Raw genomic sequence first — 18,343 nt, forward strand, 5'->3', positions numbered from 1 at the left:
GTGTGTGTGTGTGTGTGTGTGTGTGTGTGTGTGTGTGTGTGTGTGTGAAGATCAGAGTAAGCCAAGCTAAACTTGACTTTTTCTGATTGGGAGGATGAGCAGTAAAAACAGATGTCTAAGGTCAGTGCCTGAGACTCATGCTTTGCCTGTGAGACCCCACATTACTATATAGCGAGAAAAGGCAACAACATACCATCTGTTTGTCAGAAAACATGGAGCGATTGTGGATCAGTGCCATACTGTGTTTCGTGTTACAGTGTTTGCATACGGATGGTTCAGCAATCCGGCCACGATCAATTTCAACTCTTGTGGTAAAGGCGCAAACCTGACACTGGAAAAATGCTTCCTGCATCTCTGGAATTAACTGGGATGATCTGATTACCATGCCACTGATGGTAATTAGTTGATCGATATCTATAATGAGGAGAAAAAAGTGCGTCACAGTTCAATTACTATGGTCCTTTCTTCTACCTCCTCTCTGGGTGCTTTTGCACAGGCCACCCTAGGTCCAGGAAACTCTCTCCCTGCACCTCCATCTCTTACAATCTTGAGTATCTTTTAAAGCTCAGTTTAAGTGGCACCATCTACATAATTCCCCTCAACTGTTAGTGCTATCCTCCCCCAAATTACCTAGTTGCTTATCTTGTATGTACTTCTTCATATTTATATTTCATTTTTGTATTATCAGAGCCTAAATCAAAATAGGTGTTTAATAAATGTTGACTGACTGATGCGTATAAAATTGATAAGCTTTTTATCTATCAAGAACTAAAATAAAGGGGAGGTAGCAGAAAACTAGGAAATCTTCTTAGATTATACTTCTAAGATCCATTTAAACAAATTATAATATTCTAATAACCAGAGACTTCATTCTGCATAATTTAGATTTGAGAAGGCCTTTCCAACTTCATCAGGACCTACCCATCCCTACTTCCCACAATGATACCTGTGCAGAGGTTTCCTATGTCTAGGTTAGATTTTATTTTCTGAGGCACATTCTAACACATGAATATTCTACTTGGAACAGCCCAAGCTTTACTGTTTTGCCTGAATCTGACTCTACTCTGTGTGTTCATATGTATATATGTCTATACTATACCATATGTTATCTTTGTCTTTTCATTTCTTGCTTCCACCCCTTACCCCAAGTAAACTCAGCTATTCCTTCCTTAATTCACTCTGCTTAGTCAACCAATCACTCCAGTTCTCCTTTTCTTCTTTTTCTAATATGCTTTCATTCTGCTATACACACCAACCCTTTGATCATTCATATCATCTTCAAATTCATTTCACTCTCACCCACCTAATTGCTTTGTTGTTTGTCCCCGACTCTCCCTTTGGTCAAACTCTCTGGTATTCTGAGCGTTTCTTCTTGAAATAACTGGAAACTTGGCCTGCCTCTGTAGACAATGTAACACTCAGCTGTCCTTTCCCATGAGAATTTCTTTTCCTACTCTTCTCAAATAAATGCAAAAAGGAGGAAGGAGTCATTCAAATCCAGTCATCTACTTCATTGATTTATATTCTCATTTTTCTTTTCTTTTTTTGGAGGCAATCAGGGTTAAGTGACCTACCCAGGGTCACACAACTAGTAAGTATCTGAAGCTGGATTTGAACTCACATCCTCCTGATTCTAGGGCCAGTGCTTTATCCACTGTGCCACCTAGCTATCCCTCTTCTATTTACATTCCACCAGCCTTCATCATTATTCTACTACTTTCTAGTTCAAACAGAAGGAAGCCATTGGTCTGACATTCAAAGCCTTCAATAGTCTGGTCCCAATCTATCTTTATAGTCTTCTCTTCAAATACTCAATTTCCCAACCCAAACTCCTTCCTTTACCCCTATCCGTAATGCTTGCTTTACTTCTCTCTGCCTCTTCAAACTCTGGCTACCATTCCAAGTCCAGCTAATATCCTATACGTTACAGGAAACTCTTTCAAGCCCTCAGAGAGCTCTCCTTCCTGCGAGTGGCCATAAACAAATGTACAGCTTATCATATATCAGTCGTACACTGCCTGGGGACATCTTTTACCACTTATTATTTTTCAGTGTAGAGTTTTGGATTGTGCACTAGGAGACCTGGGTCTGAACCCACATCAGCCACCTGCGACATGTGTGACCTCTGGCAAATCCAAAACCTCTCTGGACCTTTGTTTCCTATCAGGAAAATGAAGGAGTTGGACCATATGGCCTCTGAAGGCCCCTTCCAGCTTCAGCTTCTTGTACTGTTATTTAACTTTCATATTTTTAGCTTTTCTCCCCAATTAGATTACAAACTCCTTAAGGGCAGGATATGTACATTTTACATGTTTGTTACATTCCACAGCACAAAAACATTTTGCACAATGCTTGGTACATAGGTGGCTCAACAATTACTTCTTGATTTGTTTTCACTTGGGTGTGTTTTCTTCAAGACAGATGTAAACAACTGTCAGCTTCCTGGCGATTAAATTTAATGGTCACAGATAATTTCCACTAAACTTGAAGTTCAACCTTTATGGTAATAGTGGATAAGTTTATATAAATTCACTATGGGACAGAAAAAAGAAATTTAATACTATCTCATCTTACTCAAATCCATACAAGAAACCATTAAAAAACTCAAATAGAAGAATTTATGGATCATCTTAGGATGAATTAGAACCAAAATACTTTGAAAATCATCAAAAACTCTATTAAGAAATAGTAACATTATTTGATGAGTTTTACTAAAATTTCTTTCATTTTCTGTTAGGAGGCCACTTTCCAATTATAAAAATGTTACCTTCTGGGTTTAGGTTTCTCATGTTCCTAGTCTTCAGTGCATTGAATGGTCGGACTTGTATCTGATGTTCTAATATTGAGTCAGGATAACGATCAAAGAAGATCTCATTGACAGCCATGTCAAATGTTGGGATAACTTCCTATACAAAATGAACAAAAAATATATTTTAAAAACATGAAAATGTATTCACATCTATTTTCAAGTAGTATACAGAACTCAAAGTCTCATATTAATAGGACATGTCAGGATTAATTAGTATACAATGGACCCTGTGATCCTAATGTGATTTCTTCAAAGGTACAAAATAAAACCCATCCCTACCTTCAATGGGACTCTTGCCCATGCTTTCCTACAAATTCTTCATGGTAAACCTACCCAATGAATTGTAAATGTCCTTTGTGTCATGTCAATATTCTGTGAGGGCCAGTGCACTTTGGTGCACTGATTATCACTTGCTCATTATACAACAGCCCAATCTCCTTTTCTAATCACACATTTCTGATGATGAATTTACTCTTGCTCACTGTATCTCTTTCCATTGCTCATTACGTCATCTGCAATTTTGATTCTTCGGAGATTATAGTTCTCCATGATTCTTAGCCATGTACACTCAATGGAAGAATTATTAGTGTTAAAAGGCATCCTTTTGTGTGAGGGAATAGATAGGACCACTAAAAAGACTATACAGTTTTTCAAATGCAACAGAAGTTTCCTCTCTTCAATTTTGAATGCAGGTCACTGACTATCTCCAGTGCTTAGCATAGGACATGTTTAGGGGGGCAGTGAGTATAAAAGTCTGGTTAGAGAAAAGACAATGTGGTGGGAAGTGAGGAGGAACTAGGTATATACTATTTTTCTAAGAAGTCTGTTGAAGGGGATATAGTACAGAAAGAATCCATACTTGTTTAGAAATAGTAGAGGAGTAGAAGGGGCCCGATATAGGCAGGCACACTAACAGTGGCAAGATGTGACTAGGGAGTAAACAAAAAACCCAAAAAGAGAAAATAAAGTAACTCAAAAACCACAGCGAACTGGGGCCATTTAGAGTAGGGGTTAATAAACAGCTTTATATCTTTTAACAGAGCCTGAGGGAATCACTCTTCTGAGCAATAATTTACATTATAGTGACATTCTCAAAACATAATAAAGTATGTAATACATTTTTGAAAAATTTCCATCTTAAATGATTACAAAGACATTTAAAGTTCTGATACCTAAAAACAAACAAAAAAACTTAAGAAGAAATTTATTTGAGCAACATATACAATTAGCTTCCTGGAGGTTCTATTAGATGTAGCTCTAACATGGATGAGAGCTAAAACAAATTCATTTCAAAATAATTTCTTTCTTACCTGTGGGTAGGAGATAAGTTGTCTGTACAAATTTTTGTCAAATGATTTTAAATGTTCGCAATTTACATTTAAAAATGGTTCTCCAATAACATTGATCTACAAGATTAAAAATGAAAGGTAAACAATTACCCACTTAAGCTAAAGCATAATACATAAAATTTTTGCTTGTAGGAAAAAAAAAAAAACCCAGAAAAACCTTTGATTACCTCTGCAAGTCGCTGCATGTATAAAGGCTCAGTGAGATCTATGCCTACATTCTCTTCTTCTTTGGCCAAGGGGTCAATAAAACGTTGAAGAAATCGCTTAACAAAAATAGGAAGAGAAAAATTAGCCCAATTATAATTTAGGCAATGAGCATCCTGTACTTATATTTTAGGCAGTGGCAATACTTTGCTCATTATAGCAAAAAAAAAAAAAAAAAAAAAAAATTGGGACTTGAAATTTCACTAATATAAGGCACTATCTATGAGAAATTCTCTCCAACAATATAGACGATATCTGTTCTCAGACTTAAAAGAGTTGCCTGGGACACTAGGAGATTAAGTGACTTGCTCATGCATAGTCACACTGTCAATTTTATCATTGTAGGACTTGACCCCAAGTCTTCCCAACTGTCTCTCCACTACACCATGCTGTCTCTACTTAAAGTCCTAATCAACTATGTTCTTTCCTTATAAATTATGCATTAAAGTGTAGATTAAAAGGTTTGAGAGTAAGCAAATATTAGCAACAATTCACAATCCATTTTTTTATCGCCTGAAAACTAGAAGCACATCTCAATGATGTTAAACCCTCTGTGATATTTTCCTTAGATTTGAATGCCATTCAGAAACTTACAGAATTGCGAAATTTAGAGCTCAAAGGGACCTTAGTTCAATTGCCACATATTGCCTGTTACTTTCTTATAACATTTCTAGAGACCAAAAAGCATCAAGATATTAAAAAAGTGTAGATATTTAACTCACACAGCTTACCTGAAAATTTTCTTTGCATGTAGTTACATTTACATCTGTCCCCCAAATCACAAGTTTTTGGCCAAGAGACTGCTCACTTGCAACTGTATCTTCTGCAGCTGGCTATTGGGAAGAAAACAAATCCTTCAAGTCTCTTTAGCAATAACTTAACACATAGCATCTTTTTTTAAAAAAAATATTTCATTTTCTTAGATATTTCCCAAGTACATGTTAAATTTTTAACATTTGTTTTTTAAAAATCTTGAGTCCCAAATTCTCTCCCTCCTCCTTGCCCTTCCTCCATTTAGAAGGAAAGCAATGATATTGATTATACACGAAGTCATGTGAAACATATTTCCATATTAGCCATGTTGCAAAAGGAAACCCACCCAAGAAACACACACACACACACCAAGAAAAGTAAAGAAAGTGAAAAAAATATGCTTCAATCTGCATTCAGAGTTCATCAAGATCTCTTTTTGGAGGTGCACAGAAGTTTTCATCATGTGTCCTTTGGAATTGTCTTGATCAGAGTAGTAAACTCTTTCAAAGTTTGTTGTTACAATATTGCTGTTACTGCATATGTGGCATCTTCTCTAAATTAACCAATGAGTAAAACAGGATTTATACACCTACCCCATCAGAGTGCAGATCTACTTGACGACCCTTACGAGCAGATCCAAGATCAGGTCTCTGCCTCACTGGCGTTCCCCGAACACCACTCCTTGGAGTTCCTTCTACTCGTGAACTGGGAGTACCATATGTCAAAGGTGAACTGAGATCAAATTCAAGAGGAATAGCTACAGAAATCAAAACAAGTTTTACAATGAGAACTTTAGATGGCAGCATGTCTAATTGGAAAAAAAAAGTACCGTATGTTGCTGGACAGTGAAAAGCTCTTACAGAGAAGATTAGGAATTTGTTTTAACTCAGGCTAGTTCAGGTATTGCAGGCAATAAATATTTCCATAAAATGACAGATTACCTTTTCACTAGATAGCCTTAATTTTTTGTAATTCAGCTGTATATTCAGATCTAATGAGAGATTTTGGATTTCAGAAGCAAATAGATCTCGAAACTTAAGAAAAAAGTACTAAAAATGAAGCTCTAGTTCTTTACTGTGAGATCAAATTATGTTCTTACCTAAGACACATACTAATGGCACTGTCTTCTTTGGCCAGAGTTTCACGATAGAATATTCTTTGTCAGACCAAATGGTGTCATTTATCATCTAAGTTTTTATCTTTATCAATAAACAAAATCATTTTAAATAAAAAGTTATTTAAAAGATTCTTCTCAAAATTCAGAATAAAAAATGAAATTAAAAGGTAAAATTAGGCAATGTCAAGAAAGACAATAAATATAGAATTGAGCAAAAGTTAAGAGCCAAGGTTCTGTCAGAAACAGAGTTGACTTGAAGAAAAACTAGACATGTGGAATGGAATTTATATATATACTGCTCATCAGAAAAGAAATACAGACTTTTCTTCACTTTGCCACCCACTCTGTAGCACAAAAGAACCCTAAAGCTCCCAACCATGTAAGTGTGGCTATGGTATCAACCATCATCGGTTTGTTCCAAAGGCCACATCAACAAGAAAGCCCAACTATCTAGCTGCCCCTCCAATTGATCATGGTTTTCAACTATGGCTTTCTTTTCTTTTTCTTTTAAATTTTTTTTTTAATTTTTAGGCAATTGGGGTTAAGTGACTTGCCCAGTGTCACACAGCTAGTATATGTCAAGTGTTTAGTCTGAGGCCAGATTTGAACTCAGGTACCCGGGGCTTCTGGGCCGGTGCTCTATCCACTGCACTGCACCACCCAGCTGCCCCCTATGGCTTTCTTTTCCACCATCTCAGAAGGAGCTGGTATGTCCAATTTTCTGCATTAAGCTCCTCTGCTGTTGGTGGAAAAGGTGTGAAGTCAGAAAAGTGATACCACCAAGTACCTAGTAGATACTTTAATGTTTTTGATTATCATAACTACTTCAAATATTGATAAACTAGTAACTAATGGCTGAGTCATTTCCAGAATGACAGTCCTGCAGCCTAGGCTAAAATGGAACTCCTTGAGGAACCTACCTGAAGAACGAAAAGGTGGTGGGCTGGAAAACAAGGCTTCCTGGGTAGCAGGGCTCTGCATATCAGCCCCAGGTGAAGTGGGCATCGGCTGCAGCTCTCCTGTGGACGTGGAATCTTCTGTCCGGCGCCTTTGAGATGGAGAAGACTTGGCATTCTCGCTGTGAGCTGTGACACAAAAATAGAAATGTAAAATGACTCTCCATTTTTATGTCTGTTCTCACAGGATCTGCCTATCTCATGGACCAGCTAGCTGAGCAACTATCAAGTGCTGACAAAGGTATAAAGATGTGTGTAGAATTTCGTAAGATCTGCTTTTAAAAGGCACATTTATGTCAAGGTTGCAGGATTTTTATCACTGAGGCAGCTCTTTTTTAATGAAGATTGCAACCCTGTTCCTCACAGAAAGCAACCAGTCTCCTGTCTCTCTGCTTTGGCTGCTCCCCATGCCAAAGATGTTCTTCCCCTAAACTCTGATAGAATTCTTGGTTTCCTTTAAAACTTGGCTGAAAGGGCATTTCCTGCATAAGATTCATCCTTTTATCCTGCCTGCGAGTCACCCCCCCCCATTTCCACTTGTTTCTAGTCTAAGACTCTCTTCCATTTACTCTTGGTTTATCTCACATGTACCATTTTAGGGTATGTGCTATCTTTCCTGATAGAATGCAGGTGGTAGGATCAGTTCACACTTGACCAAAAATGCATTAGTGGTCCCAATTTTTCCACATCCCCTCCAACATGCCTTTCGGCCTTTTCTGTCATATGAGCTGATCTGATAGGTGAGAGGTGGTACCTCAGAGCTGTTTTAATTTACACTTCTCTTAATCAATAGTGACAGAGTATTTTTCCACATGACTAAAGATAGATAGCTTTGATTTCTTCTTCTTAAAACTGGCAGTTCTAGAACTGGAAATTTAGGAGATGCCTATCAACTGGGGAATGGCCGAACAAGTTGTGGCATGATTCTGATGTGATGTTTGTTGTTCAGTCATTTTCAGTTATGTTCTGACCCCATTTGGGGTTTTCTTGGCAAAGATACTGGAATGGTTTGCCATTTCCTTCTCCAGCTCGTTTTACAGATGAGGAAACTGAGGCTAACAGGGTTAAGTGACTTGTCCATGGTCATACAGCAAGGAATTCAGAAAGATGAGTCTTCCTGACTCCAGGTCTGGTAATCTATCTACTTGGCCATCTAGCTGCCCAAAAGAACAGAACTGTATTTCTGCCCCATTTTAAACAGGAGACCTTTCCTATGTTAGGCAAAGATGATAACCATTATATTATGGAAACTAATTCTGTGATGGAGTACTACTGTGCTTTAAGAAATGACAGTTTACATGAACTGATGAAAAATGAAAGGAGCGAAACCAGGAGAACTATGTACACAGTAACAGCAACATTATAAGACGATCAACTCTGAATGACTTAGCTACTCAGCAATACAGTGATCTAAGACAACTCCAAAGGACTGAAGGTGAAAAATGCTATCCACCTCCAGAGAAATAGCTGATGGCATCTGAATGTAGATCAAAGCATACTTTTTAAAACTTCCTTATTTTTCTGGGTTTCTTTGGTCTGCATTTTCTTTTGCAACGTGGTTAATATGTAAATACATTTTGCATGACTGCACATGTACAATTTATGTCAATCTGCTTGCCTTCTCAAGGTGCAGAAGGGGAGGGAGGGAATTTGGAACTCAAAATTAAAAAAAATCAATGTTAAAAATTGTTTTTACATGTGATTAGAAAAATACATGTACATCTTTTTTGTTTATATGTAATGGAGAAAAATACAACAAAAACAAAATGTCAAAAAAAAAGAGAAAGGTCAGTCTGGAAAGTTTTAGGTCTACCTAGTCTCCTACAAAAAAGCAAATCTAAGAAATATGTTGAGTCTTATCTTCCAACTAGCATAAATACATTTTTTTCCTCCGGAGCCTGACCGCAGTGCGCTGGCAAACAGCAAGTATATAGTAAAAAAAAAAAAAACTGAACTGAATTGAAAGCTAATTGTTGCATTTAACTAAAGACAAAGTCTCAGTCTGGAAAGTCTGGGACTTGAAAAAAAAAAAAAAGGCAGCAAAACCCCAGGCCGTGGCTCAGGAGTCTTCTCTTCCCCACTCAACACGGCGGGGAAGACGGTGGGTGCAAGAGGATGGAACCCGGCGGTGGGGGAAGGGAGACACCGTCCAAACTCACGCGTGGAAGGGTTGCCGGCCCGGCCGCGGCGGCTGCTTCGGCGGCTTGGGGTCGAGGCAGGAGACGAGGACATGACGAAGAGTGGCCGCGCTCCGAGGGGGATTCACCTGCTGCAGGGAAGGAGGCCACAGGTCAGGGCTCAGAGGCCGACTAGGAGCGCACCCACCCCGGCCCCGGGGCGGGAAGCCGCCCTCGCCGCCCGGTCTCGGCCTCTAGCTCCCTTTCGCTCCAAGTTGGTTTCCATTCTCCACCTTCTGAGCTTTGCGGCACTTAAACCAGAACCCGCCGCCCGCTATCCTTGCCCACGAAGGTGCCTTACCTGAAATGGCGAGGACCCCAAGACCACAAGAAGCCGCCGAACCCGGACAATATTTCGCGGGAAACTTAGGACCCGCCCCTAAGGGTTCCCGCCAATCCTTGCAGTCACCTTTCGTTTAAAAAAAAAAAGTACCTCCGGGAGGTACCACTGAGCATAAGAATAAGGAAAATGAATTTACCTCCTTATGTAACCAGTAGGGGATCGGAACTAAACATTAGCCAATTTCCCCCTCCATAATGTGCAGGTGGTTTCATCTCAATTTGACCCCTGTTTAGCGGGAATACTCGCGGCTCAGAGCAAACCATTCTCCTATGAGGGGTTGAGTTTTTATTTTGTGTACATACAAATCCGTTTACTTGAATGTAGGGAGCCCTATTTTTTTGAGGAAAAATTTCTAGCAATAATGTTTTTGGTCTGTAACTTATGTCTTAAGAAAATGAACAGATCCAGATCCAAATCCATAATCCTCCATCAGTGCCCCTTTGAAATTCCAATAGTTGAGTCCGACATTGCTCTTTTGGATTCAGTTTCATCCTTCCCCGGACCGTACCACTGAGTAATTTCCTGTTGTGTTGCTTAATATATTCCTGCTCAACAAATCACGTTCCTTTCATTTTTCTAACCTTGCTGCAGTCACTATCTTAGTTCACAGTATAATCTGGCTACCCAACTCAAATTCTCTTTAATCGTCTTGTTCTTGTTACCCTTCGCAATTTGGTCCTTATTCTCTTCCCTCCCCCCTCCCCCGAGAAAGGTTTCGTCCTGCGTCCCAGCCGGTCTTGCCCTCCCCTGGCTAGCCGCTGCCCTCCTTCCGCTTCGTGATTGGCCCCCGGCGGCTGCGCCAAGCCGTGGTTGTGTGGTGCAGTTGATGGGCCCTCCCGGCTTCTTCTTCTCCGAATCGGTGACGGCGGCTGCGGCAGCGGCACCATGTCTGGCTGCACCGGCGGCGGGGGGTTGCAGGGCTCCCTGCTGCAGTTGCAGGAGCTGCTGTCTGGCGGGGACCCGGGCAGCGCCGGGCTGGCCGCCTATCACCTCATCCGCACCGTGGGCCAGGAGGGCGTGCTCTGCACCAGCCCCACCGTCCTGGGTGGGTCCCCGAAGCGCCCGCTTCCGGCCATCGGGCTGCCCGGGCTGGAGGCGAGAGAAGCTTCCCCTTCCCCTCCCTGGCTGTCCCTGCGGGCCCCGCCTGCTGCCGAGCTTAGGAAAGGGCCCGTCCTGCCGGGCCCTGGAGAAGGGGGTTCGCAGAGTGTGGGCCCTCCGGCGGCACGTGGGGAACCTGTTCCCCCCCCCCGCCCCGGGCCTGGGTGTCACGCCCGGACCTCAAGTGTAACCTCTCCCCTCCGCGTTTCCGGCCCTGTCTGTGTATCTTGTACGGGGGGTTAACCCCGAAGCATCTATTGCTTGGGCGACGTATTCATCTCTCATGGCGTTTAAAAAAAATCTTTGTGTTTTTAATTTCCCTCCTGGGGTTACTGACCATCTATTTGTTTCTTGTTATTGGGGACAAATTTAAGAAACTTAACTTTGTGCTCAGCGCACATTCGTAAGCGCTTGGCACCTAGTAGGCCCTTTGTAAATGTTGGTTGAGTGCTCCCAAGAAGTGAGTCATTGCTTCTAAGAAGCAGTTTTAGGAGGACTGCTCCTAAGACGTAGAATCTTTGGACCATAGTTATAGGGGTGAAAGGGACCTCGGAGGTTATCTCAACCCCCCCCCTTTTTCCTTTTCATGACCTGTGATTTCATTGGTATGGGAAACGACTACCAGTGAATGTGGGCATGTACTGTTTAAAAAAAAAAGTAGTGCTTTTTTTTTTTTTTCAAATTACACGTAAAGACCATTTTCAGCATTCGTCTTTTGAAAGATTTTAAGTTCCAGATTTTTCTCCCTTCCCTTCCCCAAGATGAGAAGCAGTCTGATACGGGTTATACATGGGGCATGTACTATTTACTTGAGTGAGTCAGTTAAGTATTTATTGAGCTTTATTTTGTGCCAGGCAGGTGCTAAGTTCTGAGGCACCCTCCCCCCCCAAAAAAACTCCAACACCTAGGGTTCCTTTTCTCAAACAGTTAACGGTCTAACGGATGAGACAACATACAGACCCTATGTCCAAGCAAGAAAGCAATACAGAGTAGATGGAAGGTAATCTCAGAAGGAAATCATTGGGTCTCAAAAGCAGAGAACCTGTAGTAGAAAGTTAGGATTTGAACTGGGTCCTGATGGAAGCCTGGTTTGTGGTGGGAAGGGAGCCAGAAGGCAGGAGTCAGGAGATGATGTGCCTAGGTATGGAAGGCCAGTCTCTTGAAACTGGGTTGTAGAGTGCATGGAATAAAGTAAATTTTAAGAAGATTGGGCCAGGTGAAGGGCTTTGATCCTGGAGGTAATTGGAGATTGTTTCATTTAAGGAACTTGCCCAAGTTTCCACAGGCAGCAACCAGCAGATTTGGGGTTTGAACACAGGTCTAACGATCTAAAGCCAGTGTTCCTCTCTACCGTACAGGGCTGTGCTGTATATGGAACGGTGCTGTCTAGCTCAAGTTTTTCTCATTTGGCACTGTCTCCAGTGATCTCATTTGGTACAATGCAATTTTCCAGAAAACAAGATTTTAAAAATTCATGGTAATTCATTATAATTGAACAAATATGCCAGACAGCTCTTTTTTTCCCCCCCTGGTGGGGTAGGAGGTGGGAAGTAGGGAGAATGATAATGGTGTAAAATCAAGATAGGATGAAGGCAATATTCTTCTTTATGTTCCCCACCCCTCAACTCCCAGTCATTTTTATCTTTAAATCTTAAAATACTTTTGCCAAAGTTATTTTTTAATGAACCTACTAAAAAAATTTAGTGTTTGTGGGATGAAAAGAAGTTTTGTGCTTTTAACTTTTTTTTGTCGACTAGACTAGCATAAGAATTTTGTCAGTTTGCCATTGTAATACTTCCTTCTTAACTTACTTAGAAACATTTACATTTGGGTCCATCAAAGGACTAAAGTCACTAAACATTTCCATTTAAAAACAACTGGGGTCAAGTCTGTTGCTAACACATAGTGACTGTAAAATCACTTAATCACTCAGTGCCACAGGCAGGTTTTGCAAAGTAGTTGCTACTCTGGATTTATAGAGAAAATAACTTCATTGCAAGCTCCCTACAGTCACCCATGAAAACACACTTAATCCAAAAAAAAGGTCACATGTGGTAAATATAGTCCACTAGGTTATAGTAAAGTCCCTCAGACTGTTCTTAGGGAGAAACTAAAGAAATGTGGAGTAGGTTTTAATAATACTGTTATGTGGATTTAGAACTATTGAATAGCTAGACCCAAGACTGTCCCAAGGAATCTGTGCTTGGTCTTGTGCCATTAAATGTTCTTAACACTTAATTTGGATAAAGGTATGGAAGGTTTGCTTATCAGATTTGCAGATCATAGCTAAGTGGACCACCTAACATGTTGATTGATAGACGTGAGATCCAAAAAGGTCTTGACAGGCTGGAACATTGGGAAAAATTAAGTAAGATAAAGTTTAATAGAGATAATTTTTTTTAAAATCACATTTACATTTCATAACCCTTTTACAGTCAATTCTCATGACTCCTTTTTACTTCCAGGATCTGATATAAAATCTTATTGTCTTTTAAAACCCTTCATAACTTGGTCTCCTACCTTTCCAGTTGTCTTATACCTTACTCCTGCCACATACTGTGCAATCCAGGGACGTTGGTTTCATTGTTATTCCTCAAAGAAGATACTCCATCTTCCAACTCTGGTCATTTTCACTGCTATCCCCACATGCCACCAATTCTCTCCCTCTGTCTCCAGGCTTCTCTGACTTTCTTCAAGTCCCTGCTAAAATTCCACTTTCTGCAGGAAGCCTTTCCTGTTCCCCCTTAATGCTGGTGTCTTCCTTCTTTTGATTATCTCTGATTTATCCTGTATGTATCTTATTTGTGCATGGTGGTTGGTTTGTATGCTGTTTTCCCCACTAGATTGTGAGCTCCTTGAAGGTAGAGAAGCCTGGGTTTTTTTGTTTGTTTTTTAGCCGACTGTGCCTGGTTAAGCAGTAAGCATCTCTTAAATGCTTCTTGAGGTTGGGGGTGGGGCGCAGAGAAATGTGCTTAGACTGCAGTTAGTCTTAAAAAGATTTGGAGGTTTAGTGTACTGCTCAGTATGAGTAAACAGCGTGATACAGTAGATGAAAAAGCTGATGTGATCTTAGGTTGCTGCATTGAGAAGCATGGGAGGTCAGACCATATCTGGAGGCTAGGTACTACTCCCATGTTTAGTTTTGGGTGCCTCATTTTGGAGGACATTAATGAATTGGGAGAGTGTTCCGAGGAGGGTAACTAGGATGGTAAAGGACCTTGAATTTATGCCATATGAGGACTGGGTAAAGGAACTTGGAATGTTTAGCTTGGAGAAGCAGTGGTTGTTTTCAAGTGTTTGAAGTGCTGTTACTTTGAAGAGAGATTAGACTTCATTATTCTGCTTGACCCTAGAAGGAAAAACTAGAAACAAGGGAGTGAGAGTTGTAGAGGCTAATTTAGGCTTGGGGTGGGGGTGGGGGACTGACTCATTGAAATATACAAAAGTAGATTAAGCCTCTTGAGGTCTTTAAGAAAAGGCTGGATGACTGCTTGTCAGGCAGGTGGTATGAAAAATTCTCTTCAGCTGTAGGTTGCACTGGATTGCCATCGAGATCCCTTTTAAAGCAGGTTCTGTGTTTTTCATTAAGATGCCTCATTAACAATGTAGTGCTAGACTTTAGAAGAGTACTCTATTAGGTGGAAAAAATTAACTTCAGGTCTCAAAAACAAAAAAAAACATACCCACATTCTTTTATATTCATAGAGCATATTTGCTAGCAAAGTAGTTTCATATTTCTATCTTGCTTGTATATTGTTATATGTCTGTGAAATCCTGAGCATAACTAAAGGGCTAGAGAATTGGATTAATGCAAAAATGTTACTCTGTTGTGATTGAGATTTAATCTGGGAAATTTAGTGATTATCTTCAAGCTCTAAAAGGAGTATTATAAGAGATTATGCTCAACTATTCACCCTGTTTTATAGGGGAAGGGATTTGGTTTAGCTCTAAGGAATTGCTAGTCATGGTTGTTAAAAATGAGGAGAGTACCAGGGCACTCCAAGGTTGTGGAATCTCTTTCTCCAGAGAATTTTAGCCTGATTTTGGCATAATTCTACTTGGAAGAAGGGGGCTGGACTAAGTAAATGTCCAGTTTTATTTTTTAGTATTTTCTTCTACCTATACACTAAAGCTACTGTTTCATTAAGATTTTAAGGAAATTGATTATGAGAGATTGATTAGTATGATTTCACACATAAAGTTTATAGTGTAGAGCAGGGGTGGGGAATCTTTGGTCTTGAGGCCAAGTGTGACCTTTTAGGTCCTCAAGTGTGGCCCTTTGAATCCAAACTTCCATGTGTGGCCTTAAGGCATAAGGTTCCCCACCCCAGGTGTAGACCATCAGCTGTTAGTATATATATTCTCTCCTAATGTCAATTGAATTGAATGACCGTTTACTAAGATAAAGTGGGCAGGGTCTTACTAGTAACTGGGGATCTAAATTAAGCACACAGCCTCTGCCCTCAAGGAGTTTACTGTCTTTGGTGGGGAGGTATGGCTGGATGAGGTGTACACAGGTAAGTGAAGAAGAGTAGGGTAAGGCCAAAGATTGAGTCTAAAACAGTGCTGAAAGACCCCAAGGAAAGAACAAGGAGCAAATACTGGAAGTTATTTAAAGATAGCTTTAGGCTTGATGTAATGAAATTCTTCTGACAATTTTAGTTGTTTAAAATGGGCTGCCTTTGGAGATAATGGTTTCCCCCTCATTGGAGGTCTGTGGTCCTTTAATATTTGCCAAATAAGTTCAGCACTATATATATATAATGAATGATGTCATAGTTGGGCTTCAAAGTTGATGGTGAGGACACCTGTCAGTCAGGACTATTACCTTGAATGATTTTTTTCCTTACAGTTTGTTAAAGGAACACCCCTTAAATAGTTTCTTATGTTTAATAAAATTTACAAACTTTAATTGGCTTTGAAGCCAGGAAGACTTGAGTTCGAGCACTGCCTATGTCACATACTAGCTGTATGACCCTGGGCCTCTCACTTAACCCTCTTGTTCTAGGCAATTTTCTAAGACTGCCAGGTGCAACGAAGTTCAGAGACTATAAGTAACAAAGTGCTGACCTGCATTAGAAGGAGTTTTCTCCCTGGGAGTTCTATACTAATGAAGTACCTGAACCAGCCTTTATCTGTCTCTGTCCTGATTTGTGTTTTACCTGAAGTTAGTAAACCTTTTTACATTCTTTAGGCAGAAGTAAGAACAACATGTGATTGTGTCTTATTTTTATGTGGTATACAGCCTGTGTGTCATGATGCTACATGTCTCCTTGGAGCACTCACTTTGGTTTCTGCAGAAAGTTTGATGAGTTTAATCAAACCTGATTGACATTTCCCCTCCTGTTGTCCACAAGGTGTCTCCAGTGATTATAGTGGAATTATTGCGTATTCTTTAGAAAATCAAGAAAGTAAAAAAAAATTCTTTAAAATTGAATAAACAAGGTACATTTAATTCCTTCATTTTGTTGCCATTAGATAGCAGTTTTAGTTTATATTAGGCTTTTTTCTTTTTTTTTTCAATTCAGTTTTGTTTTCAGCTCTGAATTCTCTTCCTTCTTCCTTCCTCACCAGCCCCCCCCACCCCCCATGAAAACAAGAAAAACAAGAACTATTGCAAGCATATATAGTCAAGCAAAACAGATTCCCAAATTAATCATGTCTCAAAAAAAAAAATCCCAAGTCTATCAGTGCTGTATCTGGAGAATGGGTAGCAAATTTCATCATGAGTCTTTTGGAATTGTGGTTGAGCATTATTATGTTGATCAAAGTTCCTAACTCTTTCAAAGTCATTTGTCTCTACAATATCATTGTTATTATATAATTTGTTCTCCTGGTTCTGCTCATTTCACTTTGTATCAGTTCATTTAAGTCTCACTTCCTATACTATAACTTGTCCAGCCATTCCATAATTGATGGGAAACCCCATGGTTTCCAATTCTCCAACCATGAAAAGGGTTGCTATAAATATTTTTTACACATAAGTCCTTTTCCTCTTTGAGGTGTAGACCTATTATCAGTACTTCTGGGTTAGAGGGTAAGCACAGTTTAATAGCTTTTTGGGCGTAGTTCAAATTGCTTTCCAAATTGGCTGAATCACTTCATAGCTCTACCAACTATATGATAATACCTGTTTTCCACTAGCTCCTCTGGTATTTGTCACTGATTTTATATTAATCACCTGCATTTAGAACTAAACAAATTCATCTCTAATCTGGTCACAAAAATATTAAGCCATTTGACCAGGATTATTTTTTAGCCCTTTCTAGCCTTTCTTTAATGCTAATATGCTTCTGCCTCTTACAGTAGGTATATGCTTTACAAGGTGATTCCTAGGAAGTTTCTTAACCATTTTTTTGTTCTTTGTGCAGCCTTACAGACTTCTTTGATTTTTTCCAAGGAGTTTGGTTTACCTGTATTTATTCGAGAATCTCTAAGCATTGAAGAAGTAAGTTAAAAATTATTTTGCCGCCTTTGTGTATTTCTCTATATTGGAAAAGCTCTTAGTTTTCCACTTTAAAGTAAATACAGATATTCTTTTTATTCTAGTTTCGGGATTGCAGAGAAGAAGCCTTAAAATTTTTATGCGTTTTTTTAGAAAAAATTGGCCAGAAAATTGAACCTTACTGTCTTGGAATTAAGGTAAGAAAAAAAATTGGTTGAAATTTGCTATTTTACATTATTTTGTTTTCTAAAAACCCAGAACATAAGTTGTTTTTCCTACATTTTTGCTTTTCTGTTTGGGAAATTTCCTCACTTAGGTATCTTTATATTAAAAATTCAGTGACCATACCATTTTAAAAAGTTTTTCCCTTTGATCTTTTTATTCATTTTTTTATAATTGAAGAAATATGTAATATAATTTTATGCAGATGAAATATGACACATATATGCACACCCATATGTATGTATATGCACACACACATATGTGTGTTTTAAAAATCCTACTAAAATGCTTTTGTTCTTTGGCTAGATCACAAATTGATCGGAAAGAAAAGTACATAGTGATTTCTGAAATAGGTCAGACCCATCTTCCATCTGGTCCAGTATTTTGTTTTTTCACAGTGGCACCAAGGAACTTACTGTGGTTGTCTGTTGTGGGCCTCATGTTCTGCATATTAAAATGCAATTTTTTAGTTGTTAAAAGTATATTCATAATGTAACTTTTCCTTATGATCTAATTTGAGTCATCACTGAATCTTGATTCTTCCAGCTTGTTGATGGTTTTGGTGTCTCATTTTAAACCTAGAGCTTGTGTACCAGTGTTTACACAAAAGATAAAGCTGCAAAATGTAAGATTCCAGCCCTGGAGCTTCTTATTGAGGTAATCCTTTTATTTGTAAGGGTATTAATAGTATGTCCTATACATATAATTCATGAAGTAGGAAATTTGTGGATTTTTTGGTTTGGGTTAGAGGGGTGGGGAGAGCATTGTAATAGATTGCAACCCGAATGAAAGTTAAATTCAGAGAACATCTCCATTCTCCTGTCTTCCATTCCTCAGCACCTTGATAACTTGTCTTCTACTGCTTTCCTT

The 18,343-nt window shown here is 39.4% G+C and overlaps 2 protein-coding genes across 5 annotated transcripts in view; one reads left to right on the forward strand and one right to left on the reverse strand.

Annotated features, from left to right (window-relative positions):
* Positions 1 to 9,757, reverse strand: part of LOC114031927 (DNA replication licensing factor MCM4) — a 22,456-nt gene extending 12,699 nt beyond the window's left edge. Inside the window, exons 1-9 of the mRNA XM_027847142.1 lie at positions 9,667 to 9,757; positions 9,348 to 9,457; positions 7,153 to 7,317; positions 5,709 to 5,872; positions 5,094 to 5,195; positions 4,326 to 4,421; positions 4,120 to 4,215; positions 2,768 to 2,906; positions 194 to 414 (exon numbers count right to left, since the gene is read on the reverse strand). Coding sequence (XP_027702943.1) covers positions 194 to 414; positions 2,768 to 2,906; positions 4,120 to 4,215; positions 4,326 to 4,421; positions 5,094 to 5,195; positions 5,709 to 5,872; positions 7,153 to 7,317; positions 9,348 to 9,420 — 1,056 coding nt within the window. The 5' untranslated portion in view covers positions 9,421 to 9,457; positions 9,667 to 9,757. The remainder of the gene's footprint in view (positions 1 to 193; positions 415 to 2,767; positions 2,907 to 4,119; positions 4,216 to 4,325; positions 4,422 to 5,093; positions 5,196 to 5,708; positions 5,873 to 7,152; positions 7,318 to 9,347; positions 9,458 to 9,666) is intronic.
* An 821-nt stretch (positions 9,758 to 10,578) lies between these two features.
* Positions 10,579 to 18,343, forward strand: part of LOC114031680 (DNA-dependent protein kinase catalytic subunit-like) — a 167,918-nt gene continuing 160,153 nt past the window's right edge. For all 4 annotated transcript variants that reach the window (XM_027846827.1, XM_027846829.1, XM_027846830.1 and 1 more), the window contains exons 1-4: positions 10,579 to 10,753; positions 17,178 to 17,254; positions 17,356 to 17,448; positions 18,056 to 18,130. In XM_027846827.1, the coding sequence (XP_027702628.1) occupies positions 10,594 to 10,753; positions 17,178 to 17,254; positions 17,356 to 17,448; positions 18,056 to 18,130 (405 nt within the window). In that variant the 5' untranslated portion in view covers positions 10,579 to 10,593. The remainder of the gene's footprint in view (positions 10,754 to 17,177; positions 17,255 to 17,355; positions 17,449 to 18,055; positions 18,131 to 18,343) is intronic.

The sequence above is a fragment of the Vombatus ursinus genome, unplaced genomic scaffold, assembly GCF_900497805.2.
Source record: "Vombatus ursinus unplaced genomic scaffold, bare-nosed wombat genome assembly UNPS02015255.1, whole genome shotgun sequence".
NCBI lineage: Eukaryota > Metazoa > Chordata > Mammalia > Diprotodontia > Vombatidae > Vombatus > Vombatus ursinus.